Source organism: Aplidium turbinatum, chromosome 2, assembly GCF_918807975.1.
Source record: "Aplidium turbinatum chromosome 2, kaAplTurb1.1, whole genome shotgun sequence".
In the NCBI taxonomy this organism is placed as follows: Eukaryota; Metazoa; Chordata; class Ascidiacea; order Aplousobranchia; family Polyclinidae; genus Aplidium; species Aplidium turbinatum.
This window is the reverse complement of record NC_137473.1, coordinates 35,198,773-35,222,081: the sequence shown is the minus strand read 5'-3', so window position 1 is coordinate 35,222,081 and position 23,309 is coordinate 35,198,773. Positions and strand designations below refer to the sequence as shown.

General features: G+C 39.0%; 1 protein-coding gene across 3 annotated transcripts; it reads left to right on the top strand.

The window, feature by feature from the left end:
• Window positions 1-1,785: 1,785 nt before the first annotated feature.
• On the top strand, window positions 1,786-22,613 carry LOC145764921 (beta-1,3-galactosyltransferase 5-like). Of its 3 annotated transcripts, none has more exons than XM_082576621.1 (7): window positions 1,786-1,960; window positions 2,193-2,261; window positions 3,893-3,945; window positions 12,436-12,606; window positions 18,416-18,644; window positions 19,377-19,833; window positions 20,177-22,613. In XM_082576621.1, exons 3-7 carry the CDS (start codon window positions 3,927-3,929, stop codon window positions 20,369-20,371), a joined length of 1,071 nt encoding a protein of 356 aa, XP_082432747.1. In that variant the 5' UTR covers window positions 1,786-1,960; window positions 2,193-2,261; window positions 3,893-3,926; the 3' UTR covers window positions 20,372-22,613. The 3 variants fall into 3 exon arrangements, with proteins under 3 accessions (XP_082432747.1, XP_082432746.1, XP_082432748.1); XM_082576620.1 differs by having other exon boundaries at window positions 2,193-2,398; XM_082576622.1 differs by lacking the exons at window positions 1,786-1,960; window positions 2,193-2,261; window positions 3,893-3,945 and adding an exon at window positions 5,917-6,201.
• Window positions 22,614-23,309: the final 696 nt, after the last annotated feature.

Genomic DNA, 23,309 nt, shown 5'->3' with positions numbered 1-23,309 from the left:
ACAGTTGCTATATTACATAATATGCATTATGCAACATTTTCTGAATTTCAAGTAGCCCATTGAAAAGTTGACAATATTTTTTTAATGTCAATACTCTAAAATTTGTACTGGTGGAAAACTGGCAAGTGGAGCAGTGTTTTTCGGTGATAGTGTTGGCTGTGGCATTGACAGGATGTTTCAATCAGGAAAACCTTGAGGTGTCTGGCAAAGTAAGAACATCGTCGATACGAGATGTTTGAAAATGAGATTGAATTTTACCATAGATTACTTACTTTTACTTTTATTTACTTATATTTTACCAAATTGAACTTGGTTTCGGGTGAGCTAAGAATGGCGTGGTTGATTGGTTACAAATGAGATGAAGTAATCACTGTGAAGAGTTGTCCTTAATGTAAAGTAACAAGGCTTTCAGTCGATGGCTTTGGCTGCGCTGACAGACAACAGAAGTTACATGCGATTTAGCTATTCATTTGTTGCAAACATGAAGCAGGTTCTCAGCCAAACAATCAGCCATTTTTTGCATTGATTTAACGTCTGCAAACGTCCAATCAATAAAAAGTGGCTAATTTGCTGGCTCGGTTAGTTCTTTCTCATGGTGTATTATTCTTTTCAACAAAACAATGATCAACTATATTTTAGAAAAAGTTTAATACGTTGGTAATCAATATCTTTTAACAACATTACAGTATACGAACAACGTTGAGTGATCAGTTTTCCTGTAATTGACAACTTAGCAATGTTTCCTTTTTATATTGTTCTAACGTCGCCAAACGTTAAAACGATGCAGAACAGACAGCTTTGTAGGCTATGCCTAAAGCTGAAGTCGACTGCAGAATCACAAGTACCATGATTGCCCAGTCAGCAAAGTTGTCATGTTTGCATTATTCAACGTTCCCTGACGACAAAACCACGCAGAAACGATTGCATGTGTGGTTGGGAAATGGTGATAAACTACAGAGCAAGTGGCTGCACAACATTATTCGATTTATCACGAAACCAGTGAAACAAAGTTACATTGTTCAGCAATGTCGTTTCTACGAATTTATTGTTATCGTTTGTTCTATCTTTTCCATCCCAATCCTTGTCAGGATGCCAAGTTCTTCCAACAGAATAGTTTTTGCTGAAAAGTGAAAATGGAATGAGGCTGCTCACCAGGCATTCAAATAACATGATGCTTTCTACTGGTGCAAATTAAACTGAACTATCACAAGACAAGATGTATAAAGTTGCAATCTGCTTTTATTCTGACGTTTCGACTGACTTCTTCAGGGGGCTTAAGTTTTTGTAACTGTCATGCAAGTTCTAGCACTTTTACGCAGTCAATGTTTTATTTGAAAACCTTTTTTTAAGATTAAGCAAAAACTGACAAAAAAACACCATCAAAACGAGGTAAATTTTGGAGGATAGTTTGAAATTAGGGGAAAACTTGTTAAGGACAGGGATTTGGAGCAGTCTGAAAGTAGGGGAAAGATACCGGTAGTTTGAAATTATGGGGAAGTTTGTTACGGACAGGGCTTTGGAGCAAGTTATAAAAACGCTATCTGGAACCAATAAAGTTGATTACAACCAAACAAACAGCTATTTATCGTTTACTGGCCTAGTAACAGTAAATTTTTTTTGTAGACCAGTATAATCTATCAGAGGCTTTGTCAGTTCGAGGATAAAGATCCTAAAGCAACCAAGCGATTTTGGAAAAAATTGGCGAAGACTGGCAACACTGTTTATGAAGCTCTGCTCTTTTTTGATTCTCCAATCTGCGTTCATGTACGACCTGATTGCCTGACGTAGCTTGCAGTCCGTTAAAAATCAATGGTAGAAGAGATTGTTGTGGCAGGTTTTATGAAGATTATACGAACAAGATAGATAAGCAAATAACAAAAGTAGGAAGGAAAGAGCTCCATTACTAGGACAACTAGCCTGTAAGGCTATATCGTACTCTGGCAATCGACCCAAGATCAAGGTTTGAACGTTAAACGTGTATTTGTAAGAAAAACTTTATTTTTTACAATTCTGTTCTGTAAGTTTTGTGTTGCACAAGTCTTGCACCTTTTTCCCCTTAGCCGTACCGTTTCTTTGCAAGTGCTTGCTAAATGATGTAAATACTTGTCTTATGTGCCATTCTACCAAACGTAATATCTACGTATTGAAACCACTACTGCAAAGTAAGACAATGAAAAATTTTTTTTTTCCAGGCTGGTTGCTTGTAATCCATTGGCCTACGGAATTTATGTTGGAAAAAGGCAAAACCAAAGTTGAATAAGGTACTAATTTGTGAAATGGCATTGTGCTGGACTGGCACTCACAGAGCATGGCTGAAAACAAGACTGCGAAAGTTGCTTTTGCTTATTTCATGCATTTTTTTATTGTTTCTGATCATGATGTCAAATAATCTGAACAGGTACGTACAGTATTTCCAGTGAATGAATAATAGATATCGCTTAGACGCTTAAAGGGCGGGGAAACCCAAATTAACTTTGCGAGTTTTTTGTTTCAGCGTGATGTCATTGTGTACAACATGCGTTTTAGCAATAAAAAAATCCAAATTTTGTTGCCCTCGTCTCGCTAAGGCCGCTTTTGTTTGATACCCGTTTGCGAGGTCTCGTTGCGCATCAAGATGTGATTCTGTTCGCTGTGACGTCACAAGGTACATATAGTTGTGGCCAAAACTTTAAGACCAGACTTGATTTATGACGATTTTTGCATTACTTCAAAATACTGCATCAGATATAAGATGATGCATAAAGATGATGCAACTGAAACAATATATGATGCAGTATTTTGAAGTAATGCAAAAATCGTCATAAATCAAGTCTGGTCTTAAAGTTTTGGCCACAACTATATGTACCTTGTGACGTCACAGCGAACAGAATCACAGCTTGATGCGCGCGAGACCTCGCAAACGGGTATCAAACAAAAGCGGCCTTAGCGAGACGAGGGAAACAAAATTTGGATTTTTTTTTGCTAAAACGCATGTTGTACACAATGACATCACGCTGAAACAAAAAACTCGCAAAAAGTGAATTTGGGTTTCCCCGCCCTTTAAGACTTTAAAGCTAGCCTACAGTATTGTAGACCAGGCCGTGAGATAATTGCTATGCAGTATATTTTACATTACAAGCTGTGTTAGGCGGTTAGGGAACAGTGATCAATTTTTTTGCTTTGTTTCTTCGATTTCAACTAAATACAGACTTGCACAACACAAGTAATTGTAGTTGTAATGGAAAAAAAACGCCTAAGCTTTGTTGTACTGTATTGTTTCTGCACAATACGCATATGACCGCAAGCGTAGTAGGCCTATTTGAGTGTCTGGTGACTGACTCTGCCTTTTGTCTGATCTGTTGTAAAGATGCTACGTTTAGTGCTGCCACATTCTCAGAAACTTTTTTGCCTAATCTGGCAAATACATAGTCAAGTTTTGTGAATAAAAAATAGTTCAAAATCATGTGATTATTAGTTATTACCAGGGCTGTGGAGTCTAGAGGATTTTGGCGTGTCTGGAGTCCGAGTCGTTGAAAAAAGACCGACTCCGACTTAATACAAAACGATGAACAATAATATTTTTGTTTCCAACATTTTTTCAAAATGTTGGTTCTCGTTCTCGGTATTGCGCTTTAGACCTTTCCCAGAAAATAGAAGTGTTTGTTTTTGTGAAAGTCGCCGTTTCAATTTCGATCACAACTTCAGAAAGGACAAAAATTAAAAAAACATCTGGCAACCCTCAAGAATGTGGCAACATGGAAGTTGAATCCTCTTTCGAAAGTACTGTTAAGCTATAACGAGTTGTAATATGTTGGTCTACTTATTTGTGATAATTTACTGTTATGGCACTTCCACAACTGTAGCTTACCACACTGGTACTATTTAAAATGCAACCATCTACTGTATATTTCAGAAACTTACCAACTGAAGCATGCAAGAGAAAGTCTATGTTTCACAACAATGGAGGTAAAAGTTTTGTACGTAATCTTCTGTAATAGATTGGAGGTATGTGTGTGTAATGCATTTTTTTCAAAGAAAGCCTCATGACAAGCTTAACCGTAGTAGTTCCACGGACCTGTAGATTAGTAGGCTAATTCCCAAACCTTTTCACCTCACTTCAGGCCAGTTTTCTGAAAGCCCACAACGAAAATTTTTGGATAATTCGCATTGAAAAAAGATTTAAGAAAATACCAAAATATTGACCCTAAGTCACACAATGAAAACTAGCGTGCCGTACTTACTTCATGTGAGAAGATAATCGAAGCTTCACAAGAAGCTCACATGTTATTTAACGTGGAAAGTAAACGTCCACACGTCATTGGCCGATCTTTAAAATATTTTGTGTTTTTTATATTTTTTCTTGCCTTCAATCGCACTGCAGTATATAACCTTGTGAAATTTTTTTTCTAAGGATGCGCATTGTCATGGTGCGCGAAACGTCAGTGAATTAATAAACCATCCTGTTTATTGTTGCTTTTACTTGCAATCTCATCAGATGAACGTTGCAACTAGTGCTACAAACGATGTTAATGTAGTATACAGAATATCAGCAATGGGGCTGTTATTACGGATTGTTTCGCAGGAAACATCCAGAGAGAGGCACCGTAGGATAGCCTATGCTGTTTCCAGGTGACGTTGTGCTGTTTGCAAAGAGGAAGCGGAACAGAGCGTGGAGAGCTGCGATGGAGTACAGAGGGATGAAAATAAGCAGGCAAAAGACAGAATATCTCAAACTCCTGATGTCAACAGAAGATGAAAATGAAGCTGAAACAGAAATACAATTGCAAGGAGAAATAGTGAAACAAGAGAGAGAGTTAAAATATCATGGTTTAACAGTCCATGAGAGCGGAACAAGCAACAGAGAGGTGACAAGGAGATGTCAGGCAGGATCGGAGCATGGAAGAAAATGATAGGACTCATGTGTGACAGAAAGGTGCCAGAAAAGCTGAAGGCTAAACTACATAAAACTATTGTAAAACCAGCAATGTTGTATGAGACACAGGAAGGAAAAATGCTAGTGGCTAAGCAATGAAAATGCTGTGATGGTCTCTGGAGTTGACAAAGCTGGACTGAGGGGTGAAATGATCAGAAAACGAATGTAAGTCGGAAAACTTAAAGATAAGCTGAGAGAGACACGCTTTAAATGGTGGAGTCACGTGGTAAGAAGAGACGAAGATTATGTCGTAAGAAGAATGAGACAATTGGGACATCTGATTCTAAAGTGGCCCAAGTTAATTTGGGCCACTTATGAGGTTTTGATGGAATCTTGCACAAAACGATATAAGGTTGTTGCTGACAAAATTTGGAGTCTTTAGACCAAAAAAATTTTTTTTTATTAAGTGTCCAAAAGTAAACCAAGTTAACTTGGTCTCTTGGATAAAAAAAAATGTTATTGCAAGAAAGGCCCAAGCTCACTTGGGCCATTCTTGCATTTACGATACTGCAATTTTCACCAAATCAATAGAACCAAGTTATAGCTTGTAATGATAAATTGATTGGTTGGTAATACTGTACTGCGTATTTTTTTAGTCTCTACTCCTTTGTTAACGAATAAGCTAACATTAAACTTAAACAATGCTGAAGAATAGTTTCATTGTTACCTAGAATTGTCTTTTAATTTGCTTTTGCAGCTGTAGCCTGCTTTATAGTAGGGTCATTTTCAGAGGATCCTTGGCCGTGTTTAGCATACCAAAGTTTCTCAGTGGATTTAACAAGGGCAACTGATACTAAAAAAATAAGCTCCCATATACCTCACAAAAATGGCGGGAAAGTTGTTATTTTAGACGTTTTTCAAAATGGCTGCCACCGCCATCTTTGAAAACTAATAAAGTTCTATTTCTTGACGTGGATGGCCAAAAATGACAATTTAGGTGTCAATTCCCACTAATTTTGGTGTCAGAAACACAATGGGATGACATATTTCATGATTCAGAGTCCCCTTAACCTCAAAATCCAAGATGGCAGACGTATGTGGTCGCCTACTGTATTAGATTCACTATCACTGCAGGACAAATATGATGCACAGCTGTCAGAATCACTTCTGCTGTCATCATCACTGTTCCCTATATATAGATGACTTGGAGTTGTTGGAAGTTCCAGGGATCGTGGAAGTGCAGGTTGGGTATAGCGTACTGGGAGGCATATGCCATTTGCAAGGTGCAATCCATGGCCAATTGGTGACGGATGATTCTGAAGCTGGAAGTTCTTCTGCCGATATGTGAGGTAATTGGTGCGCTATAAGTGTGGTCGTAGACTGTCAGAGTCAGGTAAGCCTACCAGTCTGATGACCGTCTTTTTCTTGAGTACTGACCACTTTGCTGCTCTCACCTCTCACCGACATCAGCTACGATTTGCGTTTCAAGCACAAGAGTCCTGATATTTGCCGAGCCTTGCAAACATGCCACTCTCCATGAATTGTGCTTGGATATGGGAAAGACTTTCCAGGACTGCAATGAAATCTGGAAGACATATTTGCCGATCTGTGCAAACATGCCACTCTCCATGAATTGTGCTTGGATATGGGGAAGACTTTCCAGGACTGCAATGAAATCTGGAAGATGACGTCCATATCTATCATCATAGATACGCATCCAAGAAAGCATCAACTTCAGTGAGGACTTGAACTCCATCCAGTTTCTTGTCCTTATAGCATGGATGTTTTGAGAAAGTATCTCTACCATCTCCAAGAATGAAATCCAGAAATCTGCTTGTGGAGCACCATCTAAGTTCTCGAATAGAGAGTCAACAAGCACCTTGAGATAGGCATTTGCATCATTAAGTTCTTGTTGGTCTACTGAACAGCGTTACTTACTGAGAGATTCCTGGATCTTTTCAGACAGAGTGGAACCTTCCAAAGGTTTGTCTAGTGCATGGTGGACTAAAGCTTCGTAGAAGAGTCGAAGGCAACGCACACTGCGTTTGAAGTGTTTTCCACGCAGAGCTGGATCTATGGATCCATTTGCAATGACACCTGCAGCCACCAGTACATCTGAAATGCTTGAGCCTTTGAACCTCTTGTAGACCGCATTGATGAAAGGCATCTGAATATGAAAGGGTCCCATGCATGGCAATATGTCAGCAGTCATGTCTGGATTCTCACTTTTCAATTCTAGCAGTAATGCGTAGACAGGATGATCACCGACAATAACTGCAAATGGCATCTTCTTGTCATCACTTGCCTTTGCAAGCTTGCGCAGGACTTCATACAGAATGATCTTTCTTGGTGGATCAGGATAAGTCATGTGATAAATTGCTTGACTTTTCCGGGTTTCTGGTGATAGCTTGGCCTGGAAGCCAGAAAAGGCTGGTATGGTCTGGTCTTCTGGCTTTGGTCTTGTTGGGTCTGCCTTAGCTCGGGCATGGCCACCTGGAGATGCGGCCTGATTTGTCACATTTTGCAGATTTTGATTACAGCTACTGCCAGTGCTTGGCTGATATTTTTTGAGATGTTTTTACTTTTTGCGGTTTTCTAATGACATAAAACTTTTTTGTTGCCTTGGGGAAGCAGTAGCAAATGAGAAAAAGTACGTTGAAAAACGCAAAATCAGACTGTTATTGAAAATTAACAGTCTGACTAAAATCTTCGAAATCAAATTTTCTTTGTTTTTCAACATGTGAGGATGTTAAAACCTATTGTGTCATCTGGGGAAAAGAATAAAGAAAGCGTAAAAATCTAATTTTTAGAAAAATTTATTTAAGCGTTTGCCCAAAGTTAGAAAAACCTGGAAATTTCTGCAAAATGTGACAAATCAGGCCGTATCTTTAGGTGGCCATGGCTCGGGCCAATGCATGGATGACACCTCTCATTCTTTGAGGAGCTGTGTCCAGATGTTCATCCGTTACCCTTGGTCTGATGGGTGGTTCACCACGCTTGACTGTTTTGTATGGTTCAACTCTTTGCATCTGGCTCCCAAGTTCTTTGAGACTAGCAGAGAAGTGGGAAGTCAAGGTGGTATTTACAACTGGTCTATCCTCAATTAGGGTAGGTAGATTTAACTCAGGCAGATCTGGCTGAACAAATATGACATTTGTACGATGTGATTGGCCACTTCCAGTCAAATTATCACTTTTGAAATCATCGTTGTCGACTTGACTATACATATTGCGGGTGTTCTTTCAGAAAGTTCAAATGGACACTCAGTTGAATGCTTCAGGTCAGTAACTGACCTGAAATCTCTAAGCATAAGTACATCGTTGTAACTGATTCCCAGGCCATCCTTATGTAATATGTCTACCATTTCTCTGCTCTTTGCCATACCATGTACCAGTACAGCTAGGTTTGTCTTAAATGCAGTACGTCTTCCAGTGATATAGCTGGTCAAAATAGATGCAATTGATCTGACTGGGGGGGTGTCATCGACTTCAGACTTAGTAGGGTGCTTTAACCAAGTGATGAGCTTCAAGAGGAGATCATGTAAGTCTCCATTTTCTAACTCATGTATGTATGGAGGCCAAGGAATAGTTTTTGTTTTGATCGGATCTCTGAGTCTCCCAGCTACATTCTTCACCAGATTATCGTCACTTACACCTAGAGAGGATATTGCAGCCTCAAGATATGAGCCTGCAGCTCTCGTATCATATAGGCTACCAGTTCACTCACATTCTTCTGACCTCTTTCATGAAATGCTATGTCATTTCCGAATTCCTTGATCAGAATTTCCTTCAAGAAACTGGACTTTGCTGTGGAATAGTAACCACAATTTGAAGTAATGCGTTTGTAATCCATTAGTACCCCTTGCAGTGTATGGATTTCATGACTTTCAAAGATAACTTGACGGACATGATGAAAGAAGATTGCTTGAGCCTCTCGAAGATTAACCTGTTGCAGATGCTCTGTACTTTCATCAGACAAAGATTTCTTCAGAGGGTTGCTGACATAATTGCGCCAACATCCACGATGATAACGAATTTCCAATCCAAACGCCATTCGACTGTCAGGGATAGATGCGAGTAGGGTATTCAATCTTTCTCTTATAAGCTCATCTGACAGACAAAATGTATGCAATTGGATTCGGCTTCATGCGTCTTCTGTTGACAGCAGCAAAAGTTTGGATTTCCCAGATTTACTGTTTTTTATGGTCCCTTCATACATCACAAGACGCTAAACCACTAACCACAAGAAGCTTGATGCAAGACGATAAACAATAAAATTTTTGTTTGCATTTTTTTTCAAAATATTGTTTCTTGTTTTCTGTATTAACTTTACCGACAAATAGAAGTGTTTGTTCTTGTTAGTACGTGAAAGTTGCCATTTCGATCGCAATTTAAGTTAAATTAAATGAAAAAAAATCTGGCAACACTGAAGTCGGAATCAGCCAGCAGCTATAAATCGAGTGGGAATCGCATATTTTTTGCACGCTTCTACAGCCTTGGTTTTAAAGTTACGTTTCTTTTATAGCCCGTATTGTTGTTAACCGTTTGTTCTTTCAGTATTTTGTTGTTTGCTGTTTTTTCCTTATTTTAATAAAAAGGTATTAAAAGCTCTGTTTTTCGTGTAACATAAAAACAGGCAAAAAATATTTTTTTTAAACGCAAAATTTTTGACTTGGGCCACTTTTCTGTTATAAGAAAAGCTTTTATTATCTGTACCAAGTTAACTTGGGTCGCTAGTTTTGACTTATCTAATCATAGAAAAGTGGCCCAAGTTAAAACCTACGTAATAAACGAAGATGACGTCATCACTCAGTTAAACCAAGCATCACAAACAGTTTCTTGCTCACTCAAGTTTTCTCACATGCAAGATGAAGATTGCAAACCTTCAGTGACAATTTTTATCACAGCATGAATCTTTAAACTCGATTATCTCAAAACCACTTTTTTTGACTTGGGCCACTTTAGAATCAGACGTCCCAATTGGAAGTTGGTAAAAGAAAGCGAGGAAGGCCGTAAAGAAGATGAAAAGACTGTGCGGCAGAAGATATGGAAATAATGGGAGTGAAGGAAGACGATGCTGTTGACAGAGTGATGTAGAGGACTGTAATTTGCACGGCTACCCCACTTGAAGTGGAAATAAAGCCAGAAAAAGAAGCAGGGGGAAAGGGAGCAATTGCCCCTCCCTTTTTTACTTGTTTGTTGTTAATTTTTATTTATTGTTCTCTTGTTGTTATTGCCTCTTCGTTTTGTACGGTAGTTTATTTTTCTTATTTGCATGAGGGTGACAGCTGACTTCGTTGACCATGTGGTATTTCGCTGTCATCCTAGTACCAACACCACATTTAAGTATTTATTTTGTTTTTGTTTGTTTGTTTGTTTATCTTTATCCTGCATTGCGGGAAAGCGGACTTGAGCGCTATGCATCGGTGTACGCCTTCCGACATACACCTGACCCACGCTGCAGCCGACGGCAATGTTTGTTTCCGGTTGTCTACTCTACTTATGACTTAAATTTGGTACTACCCATTACTCGAAATCGATCACTGGGTAGAGGCAATTATCGTAAAGTTTCTTGCCTAGAGAAACAACAGCAAGTGCGGGTGGCTGGAGTCGAACATGCAGGCTTTCGACTGTGTGTTCGACTCCAGCCACCCGCACTTGCTAGTATCAGTGTATCAGTGTATCGAACTGATGTTTATGTGCTGTAGTACTAAACCAAATAAAAAAGAATCTGAATCTTGAAATATTTTTGTATCTGCAACCGACTAACAGACTTGTAAGCTATTGAAAAGCTATAGAAAAATTTATTAAAAGATGTATTTCGTTACGTACGCCTACACTTCAGATAGAATATGAACATTAGATAAGTATCAAGTATACTGTGTTGTATTTTGTGCTGGTTCGACTCTCGGGGTGTGCGCTTGAGCAACGCACGTTAAGGATTGCTCTCCATTCAGCGGCATCTAATGGATGGAATAGTTCCCCGCCAACAAGACTTCAACAATCGGAAACTTCACTCTGTCAATCTCGGTGACCGGGCCTGCGTCAGTGATTCAAAGCCTCTACAAGTATGCGAAACTGCCAGGATTAAGCTCTGCAAGAAGCTTTTCCAGTCCGAGGATAAAGATTCAATCAATCAATCAATTATTGACAAACCTAAGCCTATCAATCCTTAAACCAACCATTATAGGCCTACTCTATTTAGTTTTACAGCTGCACAGCTATGTAACTTGAATAAAGTCTGCTCCTTTAACTCAGTGGTTGCGAGCCGACAAGATCAAGCGGCGCTTGTTCGACTCTCGGGATGTGCGCTTAAGCAACGCATTACAGGACTGTTCTCCATTTAGCGGAATCTAGTGCATGGAATAATTCCCTGGCAACAACACTTCAACAACCATCGGAAGCTGCATTCTGTCAATCTCGGTAATCGGGCCTGCGTCAGTGATTCAAAGCTTCAACAAGTATTCAAAGCTGCCAGGATAAAGCTCTCAAAGAAGCTTTCCCATTCCGAGGATAAAGATTAAATCTAGCAATCAAGTTATCACCCAAATAGAGTTATCAACCAAAATAAAGTTATCAACCCTCTGACAGAGTTTTACTATTGATTTTGGCTGATATTACTCTCAGAATGCGCAAGGTTAAGCTTTTTTATTTTTTTTTGGAAGAGGCCCCCTCATCCCCCTCTGTGTGTTCGTTATTTATTTATTGTAGCCTAATCCGAAAACGATAGCCTAGGCTTTACCTAATTCCATTCTTGAAAAAAGAGGCTGCACTTCCACCACCTAGCAGGTGCAGATCCTGTTGAACAATGTTCAAGTATTGCTCATGATGAAGCCACCAAAGCGCGCAATAGGCTGAATAAAGCAACAGTGGTTAATCAAGATACCCTAAAGTCTATTCGACAATACGAGAGGAATTGACTCTGCCAAGTTTGATTGCATTGAAATCCCGCTTGTGTTGTGCCAAACACAGGCGTGAAAGTTATTTTGGTATTTGCTTCCAATGTCTTCGCTTTTGCACCAGATTCTTTCATGACTGCGATTTAAATGATTGGGGCTGTTCACTAAGGGTTCAATTTAAAAGCACGTTATTGTAGGTTTTTGCGGTTTACAAATTCTTGAAGGAACTAAGTCGGCAGCAGTGGCCGAGTGGTTAGCGCGTTGGGCTCGCAGTCGAGAGCCTGCATGTTCGACTCCAGCCACCCGCACTTGCTGTTGTTTCTCTAGGCAAGAAACTTTATTATAATTGCCTCTACCCAGCGATCGATTTCGAGTGATGGGTAATACCAAATTTCAGTCATAAGTAGAGTAGACAACCGGAAACTGACATTGCCGTCGGCTGCAGCGTGGGTCAGGTGTATGTCGGAAGGCGTACACCGATGCATAGCGCTCAAGTCCGCTTTCCCGCAATGCAGGATAAAGATAATAAAACAAAAACAGGTGATGATCACCTGTGATATGAATACACTACTACATCATTTTCTAAGTTAGCGCTTTGTGCCACCATCTTTTTCAAACGTAGTCAACACTAGGCCTAATTGAAAACAAAATCTTTATTTATCGCATAAGTATTAATTTCTTGTAGAATTTCGTCAATGCATGCCTCTCATGCTGGTAAAGGAATTGAAAACAACTGATGTTGAAACCGTGATTGGAAAGTACATGGAAGAAACAGAAAACTTAAGAAAAGATGCAGAATTTCTTGTGCGTCCAAATATTGTCACAACTACGTTCTCCAAATGCAAAACTACTACAGGTGTGTTGGCCACGTTTTCAAAGCATAGATAGTAATTTGGCCTTGCCTACATCTTCTTCAAGACTGGAGCGTAATACCTTGGTTCGCACAAAACGCGTTTAACGTAAAAATGGCTGCAATATACTTTATCAATGAGAAAATTGACTTTTTTTAAAAAACTGAAAAATATTTTGCAGCCCATATCTGGAAATATAAGATATCTTTAAAAATAAAGCACATCCGTGCTATTGTAATTTTACACTATCAAACTTAATCTACTTGGCTACGTTACTTCATATTTTTATAAATTCCTACAGAATATATTCTATTATTTAATAGAATTTATTTTTTATTTTTATTAATTTTGACAGTCGCCAAAACGAAGGCTGTTTTTTTTTTCATTGTGTTCGGCTGATATCAGTGTTTTTCAACTTGTTTTGTTATGTTTTGTTAAAGTTTTCTGGTTCTTGTCTTTCAGTTAAACCAGAGGTGTCCAAATTCCGGCCCGCGATACGTTTTTGTACGGCCCTCGAGTGTTGTTTCACAATGTGCGTATTTTTAGCCGTAGACAGGAATCATACCAAATCAACTTGCATTTTGAGAAAAATTAATTAAGATAGTATTTTCTCACAGACAAGAGAAAAACCAGACAAAAAAGTTAGAAACGTTTAGTTATAGTTATTTAGTGCACGGTTTTACGTCCTTTGTTTCTCGTATTGCGAGGATTATTGCGTCACTCATAATTGCGAGAGCTCTTATTGTCGTAAAGAGTATAGTGATGAGTATTGAGTAGGGCCCGCAAAAGTCAATAAAGTCAAAATTTTTTAAGGACCTCGTCTGTCCACAAATCAAAGAATAAAGTTGTTTTCACCACCTAGGGGACTGTTTCTATGAAGTTTATATGTCAAAATAAAGTCAAAATTTGTCAATTTATGGCTTTTGACAAACTTTTTGTGTTTCTTGAGAGTGATTTTTGTCAAAACCTCATAGAAGCATTGTAAATCAGTAACTGCGACACAATTAAACCATATTAACTCATAAAAGCAAGAAATTTGTCACAATGCCCACTTGAATCAGCAGTAATTTTTATCGCAAATTGTCCAATGTTTATTCATTGTTACGTATTTAAATAATTCCTATAAAACACTTCCTCTTCACAAACGTGGTCTTTTCGAAGATCAATTAGGAATAGCTTATTGACATTCTGTAATGCAGGGGTTCTTAACCAGGGGTACGTGTACCCCTTGTGGGTACGAACCACCAAAGCAAGGGGTACGACATACAGTGTGAAATTATACGCTATTTAGGCATATGTGTAAAGAATGCGTAATGACCAAATGAAAGACTATCTTATTGAGATGAAAGCTAGTAGTAAAAGCAAAATGGAGTTTGATTTAATGCAGTTGGATGTCTTCTGGTGTGCGCAACTTAACACATTTTCCCAGTTAGCAAAAAAGCTTTAGAAATCCTTGTGGCTTTTGCGACAACCTATCTATAAACTGGGTTCTCAACTCTTGTAAACATCAAAACTATACCGAATATTCGTTTGGATCCATGAGATGATATGCGTGTGTCCATCTCAAAGAAAGAACCTCGTTTCAGCATGATCATTGACATTGATCAACAAAATAGCGATTCGTGGATTGACTGATGAATATTGTGGAACTTACAAGACTGTTTTTAATGCATATTATAGGCTACATTCAACACGTAAGTTATAAATACACCGAGTTTAAATCCTATTATTACAGTTTTATTTGCTTCCGCTGGCCATTGTAGACAGGGGCAGTGCCGGTTTTTGGGGTGTGCAAACCGTGCGATCGCACAGGGCCCGCAATTTACTCAGAAAATTAGGGATTGTAGATTATACTGTAATGTAGGTCTACTGTTCTTATCAGAAAATGCAATAATTTTTGTCATTTCCAATTGAAAAAATTCAATTTGATTCGCAAGCAAGTACCGGTATTTTTGTTGAACATGCTCTTAGAATGCACCAAATTCAAAGTAATTTTTCAAAAAAATTTGGGGGAGGCCCCCCAGACCCCCCGCTGCTCGGTGTCAAGCCGTCAGGCTTCGTCCACAGGCCGTAAAAGAACCCCCCTCCCCTTTCAAAATACCTAGCTACGCTACTGAATTGGATCATTGTCATTGGGGGCCGCAAAGCATATTCCGTACAGGTCCCGAAATACCCTAAGACCGGCACTGACAAAGGGTACGAGAAAATTTCATGAAAGCTCAAAGGGTACGAGCGCTGAAAAGGTTAAGAAACACTGCTGTAATGCAAAAATGCCTAAGTAAGCTAAATCGTCTTCAGAAAAAGTTTGACAGATTTGTCGAGATTTTCTTGATGAATTTAATGCAACTCCCGGGGGTGATTTGAGCAATTTTTGCGAGTTTACAGTGAAGTGCGATAAAAAGTAGTTTGTTGAAAGCCACATGAATATTTAAGTAAACGCCATCAAGCTGGATTGGAGCGACAACAAGCATTGCAATCAAGACAAACTTTTATTGATCAAGCCCCTTTTATTGAACACGTTTGGGTCTGAAATCAACAAAATATTATGTTTGGGTAACTGGCATCAATTCAAGGAAAAATGTGGCCTCTACAAATAAGCAATTTCGTTAGGTCAAAATAAAGTCAAAATTTGATAAAAATAAAGGCAAAAATTTTTTTTAGGTCAAAATCAAAATAGCCCTAGTGATGAGGGATCTGCGTGCATTCATTCGTTTTCTTGCTGGCGAATTCATCGATCGCTTTTGGGATTTTGCCAGACTTATTGCTATTCGCTTCCTTCTGCTTGAACCCTGATGAGGCTCTGGCTCACCTGCAGGTGGTTGAGCTTCACTGCGACGCTGTGAAGCTCAATTGAATTTGTTCGGCTCATATATTTGTGGGAGCAGACGTTCTCGGTTATGAACCAAGAACCGCTGGAAATCAAAACTGAGCGACTCTCACATACGTGATATTTTATACTTGTCTACCACTAACCTTGAACCAAATCCGACTTGGATATTGAAATCAAGACGTCATTGTCATTCTTCACATCAACACAGCTATCACATGCTGTGATATGTAACTTATACAACACAATGCTTAAACCTGCATGTTGCTTTGTTGTACGAAAATGATATTAAATAACACAATACTAGCCTCTACTACATAATGCACCATTCTTTGAGCAAAACAAGATTATCAGAGATTGTTGGCTCGCCCGGGGAAAGGTTTGGACACCCCTGAGTTAAACTGTCAGGATATAGGCAATATTTATTGCAATTTCTAATATCCAGTAAGAAGTTTGCTGTTGACAACAGCACCTGCGTTTTAATTTTGGTGATGTTAAAAAAACAAAACGTTTTGCAAGTCCACTTCGCTTTCATATTGTAGGCCTATCAACCTTTTAAAGTTGAAAGTCGATGTTTGTAGACTTGTAGCCTACTTGTACAGTACACACGAAAATAGCATCACTTCTCAGCTTTTGAAGGCCTTGTATCCAAAAAAGCGAGCGAAAAAGTTGTAGAAACTGAAAAATTGCATGTTTTATCCGGTTTTATGAGCACGCCACCAACTGCCCTTTCCTGGAATGGCTTGAGGAAATAACTTCAAAATAGTCTACATAAATTTTTTTAGAATGTAGGCTCTTCCACAAAATCAATATAAGATCGATTTGTTTGCAGGTCAATGCGATGCATGAGTTCGGTGGCTTTCACAAAACTTTAAGATTAATGGTGTCTGTGTCTGTAATTTTAGTAAGGTATAGCGTCATGCTGCAAAACACGTGCTCGCTGAATTTAGCTTAAAAGCTTTGATGCATGTGATCTGAGTTGGATAAGCCTACTGCATTGTCATAATGCCCCCCCTAGTCGATTCGGCACCAGCACTCCCACTTGGTTTTAAACCTCAGTGACAGCATTGTGAGATTTAACCATGGTTAAATTAAGACTTAAATGGATTTAGGTCTTGTGAATTCTGTCTTGTTAACGCTTGCTTGATGCGATTGTGTCAGAGGTGGGCACCCGCTACTTTGAAAGTATCGCTACCACTATTTCTCCAGCTACTTTTCTCTTAAACTGACACAGCAGTTTGTGACGGCAAAAATGACCTTGGAAACGACCGACGTCGTTTGTTTACACTGCTATTTGAACGTCCATACAGAAAACACGTTCTAGGTGAAATTTATTGTTACGCATCTATCAAAAACACGAGCATTTCATAATGCGAGTCGCTGAGTCCTACACGCTTTGGCTTCAGCACGCTTTTCCAACAGAGAAAAGTATCTTCACCGCAGCACTCGAAGGAATGGCGGTTTGTATTTAATGAACAGACGTTTTAAATCAGTATTCAGAAAGCTCAAGGACTTGCTTTTGTCTGAAAAAAAGGCCTTCACAATTGACTTTTCTTTCTGTACCAACGGTTCATGCCATGGCACCAACACACCAAAAAAAAATATCCTCAGATTCGTGACTGGTGTTGGTGTCACTCTTGTGGGTATTAACGTTGCTTGATGTTTCCCGCAACAGTCAAATAATTTCTACTTTGATTTTTTCACGCATTTGTGCCATAAAAAATCTCCAAAAACAAGTCATTGTTTTAACTTTAAATTGGAAAGTAGCGGGTAATGAGAGTGCGACTGAAGATCAGAAAAAATTAAAGATGGGTTTGTGTTTCCTGATATGGAAGATGTTGCTTCTATCAGTCGAAAAGACATTGTGGTTGTTCTTTCTGCACCAACACCCGTGGCATCTACAAAACGGCTGTCGGGTGTTTTAAAGTTTTGTGAAAATTTAGAAAAACATGGTATTTAGATGGAGTGAAAACACCAAAAACACTTAAATTTCATGATAAAACCATTTTTCTAGTGCTTATTGCTTTTGTTGTTATGTTGTTTCTATAAGCTCCAGTGCATCAGCTTTTTGCCATGTAGAAGTGACCCGTTGGTCGAATAGCAGTGGCCCGTTGGTCGTATAGGGGTTTGACCAACGGGGCACTTTTTATTGTCATTTAAAAGTTAATTTTCGGCAGTTGGTAATTGGATAATTAAGAAACTTTTTTGGCTGAATATACCAGGGTGTGTGACCTACTGCTATGCCAAAAAAGGAGGGCGCATGACCTTTGTATAGACAGAAAATAAGAAATATGTAAAAAATGACCCGTTGGTGACCCCTAGTGCCTCTCCACTACATTGGAACAAACGTAGCGCCGCTACTCCAAAAAAATTAGCACCGCTACCAAAAACGTAGCGGTGCTACTGCCCACCTCTGCCTACTGTACTAGGTAGTGCAACCGTGCCAAATTTTAAACGTAGGCTATTATCTTATTTTGGTCTCAAGCACGATATAACGTTCTCGTTTTGTCTCTGCTACCATTTTGTAGATCTCTGCTATGTTTGTTGCTATGGGGGTCAGAAATTAAAAAAAAATCTTGAACTGGATTTTCATGTCAGTGTGGTGCGACGCCTCAAACAATCAATCACATTTTTTGCGGACCCAGTTATTCTCTTTCCAGCGGGAAAACTAGGCTTCACCGACTTGATGACTTAACAAAACTTTGGCTTCGACTCGTCGCACTATCTTGCTGAGAAAGTTTCTGCTGTATACGTACAAACAGGGGACATTTACTGGTAGCGAATGTAGTTGGTTACTGTCGGAACCTTGCTTTGTTGTTTGTTTAACATTTTCGTCCTTTTTGTCTAAATTCGCCAATCACTCCTTTCGATTTTTCCTCTTTTGAATCTTAAAATCGACATTGCCTGCTTTGGGATTTTGGAAACCACTGTTCAAGAAAATAACTAGGAAGAAATTAGCGTTTTTATAAATCATTTATTTGTTACAGATGAACTAAAATGGACGTTGATATTTCTTGTAAAAAGTTCTGCGAAAAACCACGAAAGAAGAAATGCCATTCGCTCTACTTGGGGCAGTGTTAAAGTTTTCAATTCTGTTAGATTAGAAACAGTTTTTATTGTTGGAACTACTGAAGATAAAGCTGTGAGTAAAGAAATTGAAAAAGAAACTCGACTTCACGGTGATATTTTACAAATAAATCTGCAGGACCACGCCAAGTGAGTATATAAAAAAAAAATATAATAAATAATGGGCTACTTCTGCAAGGCTTTAGTTCTTTTTTGCTATAGTCTGTGTCACTGTTCAGATTACCTCAGTAAAGTGGTCCGACTGCGATTTATAAGTGTATAATGACTAATGAGGTACGTTTTTAAGCATCGCTATAACAATACAAGTTTTCTTCTGAAGATTTGTAATTGCTAGCTCCGCACCGCTATCATCAGCCTCCAAGATAAACGATGTAGAATTGACAGTCCAGCAATATTGGCTTACAAGTTAAATGCATCTTGAATATCAAACTCGGTGGTTAAGCTTATCCCTTCCCAATCATCGCAGCCTTCTATTACACACTACAGTGCATACCTACTACCTAGCCTTGATATATGATTGGTGTTTTTTATACTACAGTACATCAGTAGGATTCTATCATGGCCACCTAGCGGCGCAGGCCTTGATAATGACTGGACTCACTTAGGCCGATTTAGTTTTCATTGCCAACTTTCTTCTTAAAGTATTGTACTTTATGTCTACGACAGTAGGATAGTTACCAAAAGCTGAAGTGCGATCACTAAATCTCAAATCACCTGAGTATAAGAAGCGTATGTCCGACTCAGATAAGCAATCATAAAAATCTGATAAAAAGAATGAACGCAAGACGCAAAAAATAGGCTGGCCGTTGTAAAAGCCGGAAATAAAACTTGTGATAATTGACACTAACTTTTTGTATTCAGGACAGTACCCGACAAACTATTGGCCGGAATGCAGTGGTCTTCACAAGTGTTGCCCTCGTCATGGATCTATGCGTCAGTTGATGATGACGTAGTTGTGCAAATCGCTAACCTTGTTAACTACTTGGATAAATTGCTGACTCCTGACATTTCTAACGTAGAAAAAATGTACCATTCCTTGAGACCTTGTTATGAAGATTTACCATTGGTCTGTGTCTACCAATATGAAAGCGGGGATGTTCCTGCTAGAAATGTAAAATCAAAATGGTATATTTCGGAACAAGATTTTCCAAACACTTATTGGCCAAAATACTGTCGAGGTGGTCTTTACGTTATGCCAGTGGAAATGGTGAAAAGGATGTTTGAGATATCCAAAACAACTTCCTACCTACATTTGGATGATGTTTGGATAACTGGATTTATGAGAAGAAAGCTTGGCGAACAAGACTGCAATATTTTGGTATTTTTATTGTTTTACAATAGAATTACGTTTCCATTAAGAAAATGCTGTATGTATCAAAATATCATATTTACTATTTAGTCTGTTTAAGTGTCTGCTTTTTACACACATAAAGTACTGTATGTGGGCTAGGCTGCCTACAGCAGGCTAACAAGAAACTGCATTCAATTGGACTTTTTCGAATGGTAAACTTTAGCCTATAATCTGGTTTACCGCCACAAATAAAATTGTAAGTTTTTTATTGCAATAAACATAAAGTTTAAAAGTAGTTTTTAGCGTAACATTTTAGGTTTTACCTTAGCGTGTAACAAATAGTAGAAACAATTTTTGCTTGTTTTTGTAGCCAGCACCATATAGCCAAAGTCCAGATGATGACTTTTGGAAATTGTTCTACTACACTGGCGGATCTAAGGCTTTTGTAAAACATTTATGGGGCAATATGGAGGATCAACCAGTGGATGTTGAGAAGTCAATTAAGCAAGCTTGGACTTCTTGGAAGGAAAACATTTTTACTCATGACGTCTGTGTTGAAACGTAGCAGAATGTTTTGGATCAAGCATTGAGTTGCACTCTTCTCTTTACAAAAATTTGTTTATATTAACATGTCCAATTTAGGGTGGGTCGATTTTCACATAAAATTGTCGGATTGTCGCATAAATCGGTATTTGGGTGAGGCTTGCCATACTAAATAAAGTGTTAAAATTTCAATGTGATGGTGTGCTCCTAACCACTTACCCCAGGTGGTATGGAAAAATACAATTTTCTACTTCACGGTAAATTATATTCAATTGTTAGGCTACAGTGAAAACGAAACACAATTGAAATGTAATGAGTTAAAGCCACACCTGGATGTTAAACTAAACAACACAGTCTTTCTTTGATTCAATCATAGGCCGCTGCTTCCTTGCATCTAAGATAGAATAAATCATAGAGTTCCTTTCCGACTTGAGGCTGACCTCAGCGACTACACGAATCATTCTTTCAACGGCTTGAGTCTGTGGTGTGTATGACGACTATGCTGGGACTGACTTTATTGCATCCCAAAGTTCATCCTCATTCTTAGTTCTTAGATGATAATAATGGTGGCTCAGTAACGTCAATCTGTGTCCAGTCTATCATATCAATATAATCCATTGATTTAGTTGATCAGCAGGGCGATGAAATCTTCATACTATTGTAGATGAAAGCTTTCGTGCTTTCAGAATTCGCCTAACAGCTACTTCACGAATGGGAGGTGTATTGTCATGAAGCATGGCATGTATAATTGCAAGTTTTCGGGGTGAGTTGCATAACAATTTTGCTTGATCGATTTGTCGATGACAGACTGCACTTCTACTGGCTCAAGTCCACGACTGAGTTGTATCATAAGGAAAAGTAGCCTACAGCTGGAGCATCGCTGATATCTGTGGCCATCTTAGTGCAATCCATACAGGCCCATATACATACAGTGTCAATGAATGTGCCAATGTCTTAACAGCTTCTGATGGATGGGTTTGACTAACATAATAGCGGCACATTCGATTTGCTCCTGTGAATGATTGTATTTCCCAGGATCTTTTTGTAAGAGTGTTTCAGAGCATTCCCCAGAACTGATTGCATTGCAGATTTCCAAAAGGTACATCTGGTCTGTGCTTAGAGCTTTGAATTGTCCAATGTTGGCAAATGGGAAGTTTCAATTTTATCAAACAATGCGATCTCCAAGGCTATAAGGTTTGACCACAGAATATCGCCAATTTCACCAATGAATGTTTCTGGACCAGATGTCTTTTTAAATAATATAAATAGATGCCGCAATGGTAACTAATTGATGGGCAGCATAAGCCAACATATACTCCGCTGAACTTTATAATGGATATGATCTTCTATTCTAGCAATTCCTCCATTATGATTGCCAGTGATCACTGCTGTCCCGTCACAACCTGTTATTCGAATTCCATCCATGTTCATATTTTCGTCGATCATACATTTCAAAATGTCAACTGAACGACCACTTGGTGTTTTGACATGAGAGATGTTAATGTCACCAGGTTGTGTCAGTAAAACGTAATGGTAGCCTATTCTTTTATTTTTCTCCTGTGGTGGTAGTCATCAAAGACATATGATTCACCCTTTCTCCCATCGAAATAGAGCGATATCAAATTATTGACGACATGTTGGGTTGGTTTTAATCCAGTACGCCTCTTGACTCGGCTATGTTTCACTTTCCGTGGGTCAATAATGACGTATGTGGAGAAGTCTTGTCCTAACACATCTTGCAAAGTAGCTGTAGCAATAGCAGCAACTGTTTCGTCAGAAACCATCTTTTGATGGACTTTCCTTGCAACACAAGGGATTGGGATGGTATTGTAGGCACTACTTGCTGAGACACTCTCCATGAAACTCGGATGAATAAGATAAAAATCAGTTTCACAAAGTTTTTTGTGGCGTGTTAAACCGCACAACTATTAGAAGTTCTCTCACTGCGCAGGATTGCCAGATTGGGCGAAAAAATGAGATAAAACGACAAAAATTTCCGCAACTTTTCTCCCAATCTGGCAACCCCGTTAAAGAAACAGAGGGTCATTGGGGTAATGGGTTGCTGTGCACAAAACGATTTTAAACTTTGAGGAAATGTTTAGAAGGTAAAGCCGCACCTATGTTCAAATTTATATGAGAAATTGACCCACCCTATGTCCATTATTATTAAAGCAGGCCAGAGATAGGCTATTACTTAAATATCCGTTGAGCAGGCCTATGCCAACTCGTGAACCATTCGACGATACCTTTAATAAATTTACACTGTCAAATTTGTATTTCATGATTAGGCTAACATATCTGAAAATAGGTGCCAGGAAGGGTGGCAGGCTAAAACGTTAATTTAGGGCGAAATTATTGGAGCCAAGAAGCAAAACGATTTTCAGAGAAGCGAAGTTAAAACTGCTCTAAGTTAAAGTCAAACGTGGGACATTTACAAATAGGCCTAACATTAGTGAGTTGAATGTGAAGAAGAAGCGTTCTTCCCGGCCGTCAGCACAAGGCTGAACACTCACTAGTACAGCGAGCAGCAGTTGCGATTCGCTAAGGGAACGTTCAAATATTACGTAACGCCTTCGAGGGGGAGGGGGGGGGTTTATGCAAAGCGTTACGTTAGCGTCACATCGGGGGGGGGGAGGGAGTTCAAGCAAAACGTTACGTAACGCTTTCGAGTACGGAATGGTAGTTTTTTATGCTAAATTCGTAGTGAAAAAGCGTTACATGGGGAAGGGGGGGATTGAAAAAAGCGTTATGTTGGCGTTACATGGGGGAGGGGGGGGTCAAATATTCGGAAAAAAAGCGTTACGTAATATTTGAACGTTCCCTAAACCATAACGGTGTAGATTTCACGCTAGCCATTCAGACCTCCAATAAACGATAAGTTTCTGGGCAGCCGATTTGTAGCAAGAATTGACAGCGATAAACACGTGTTTCGCCCATAAGGCTGGGCTCATCAGTATCGC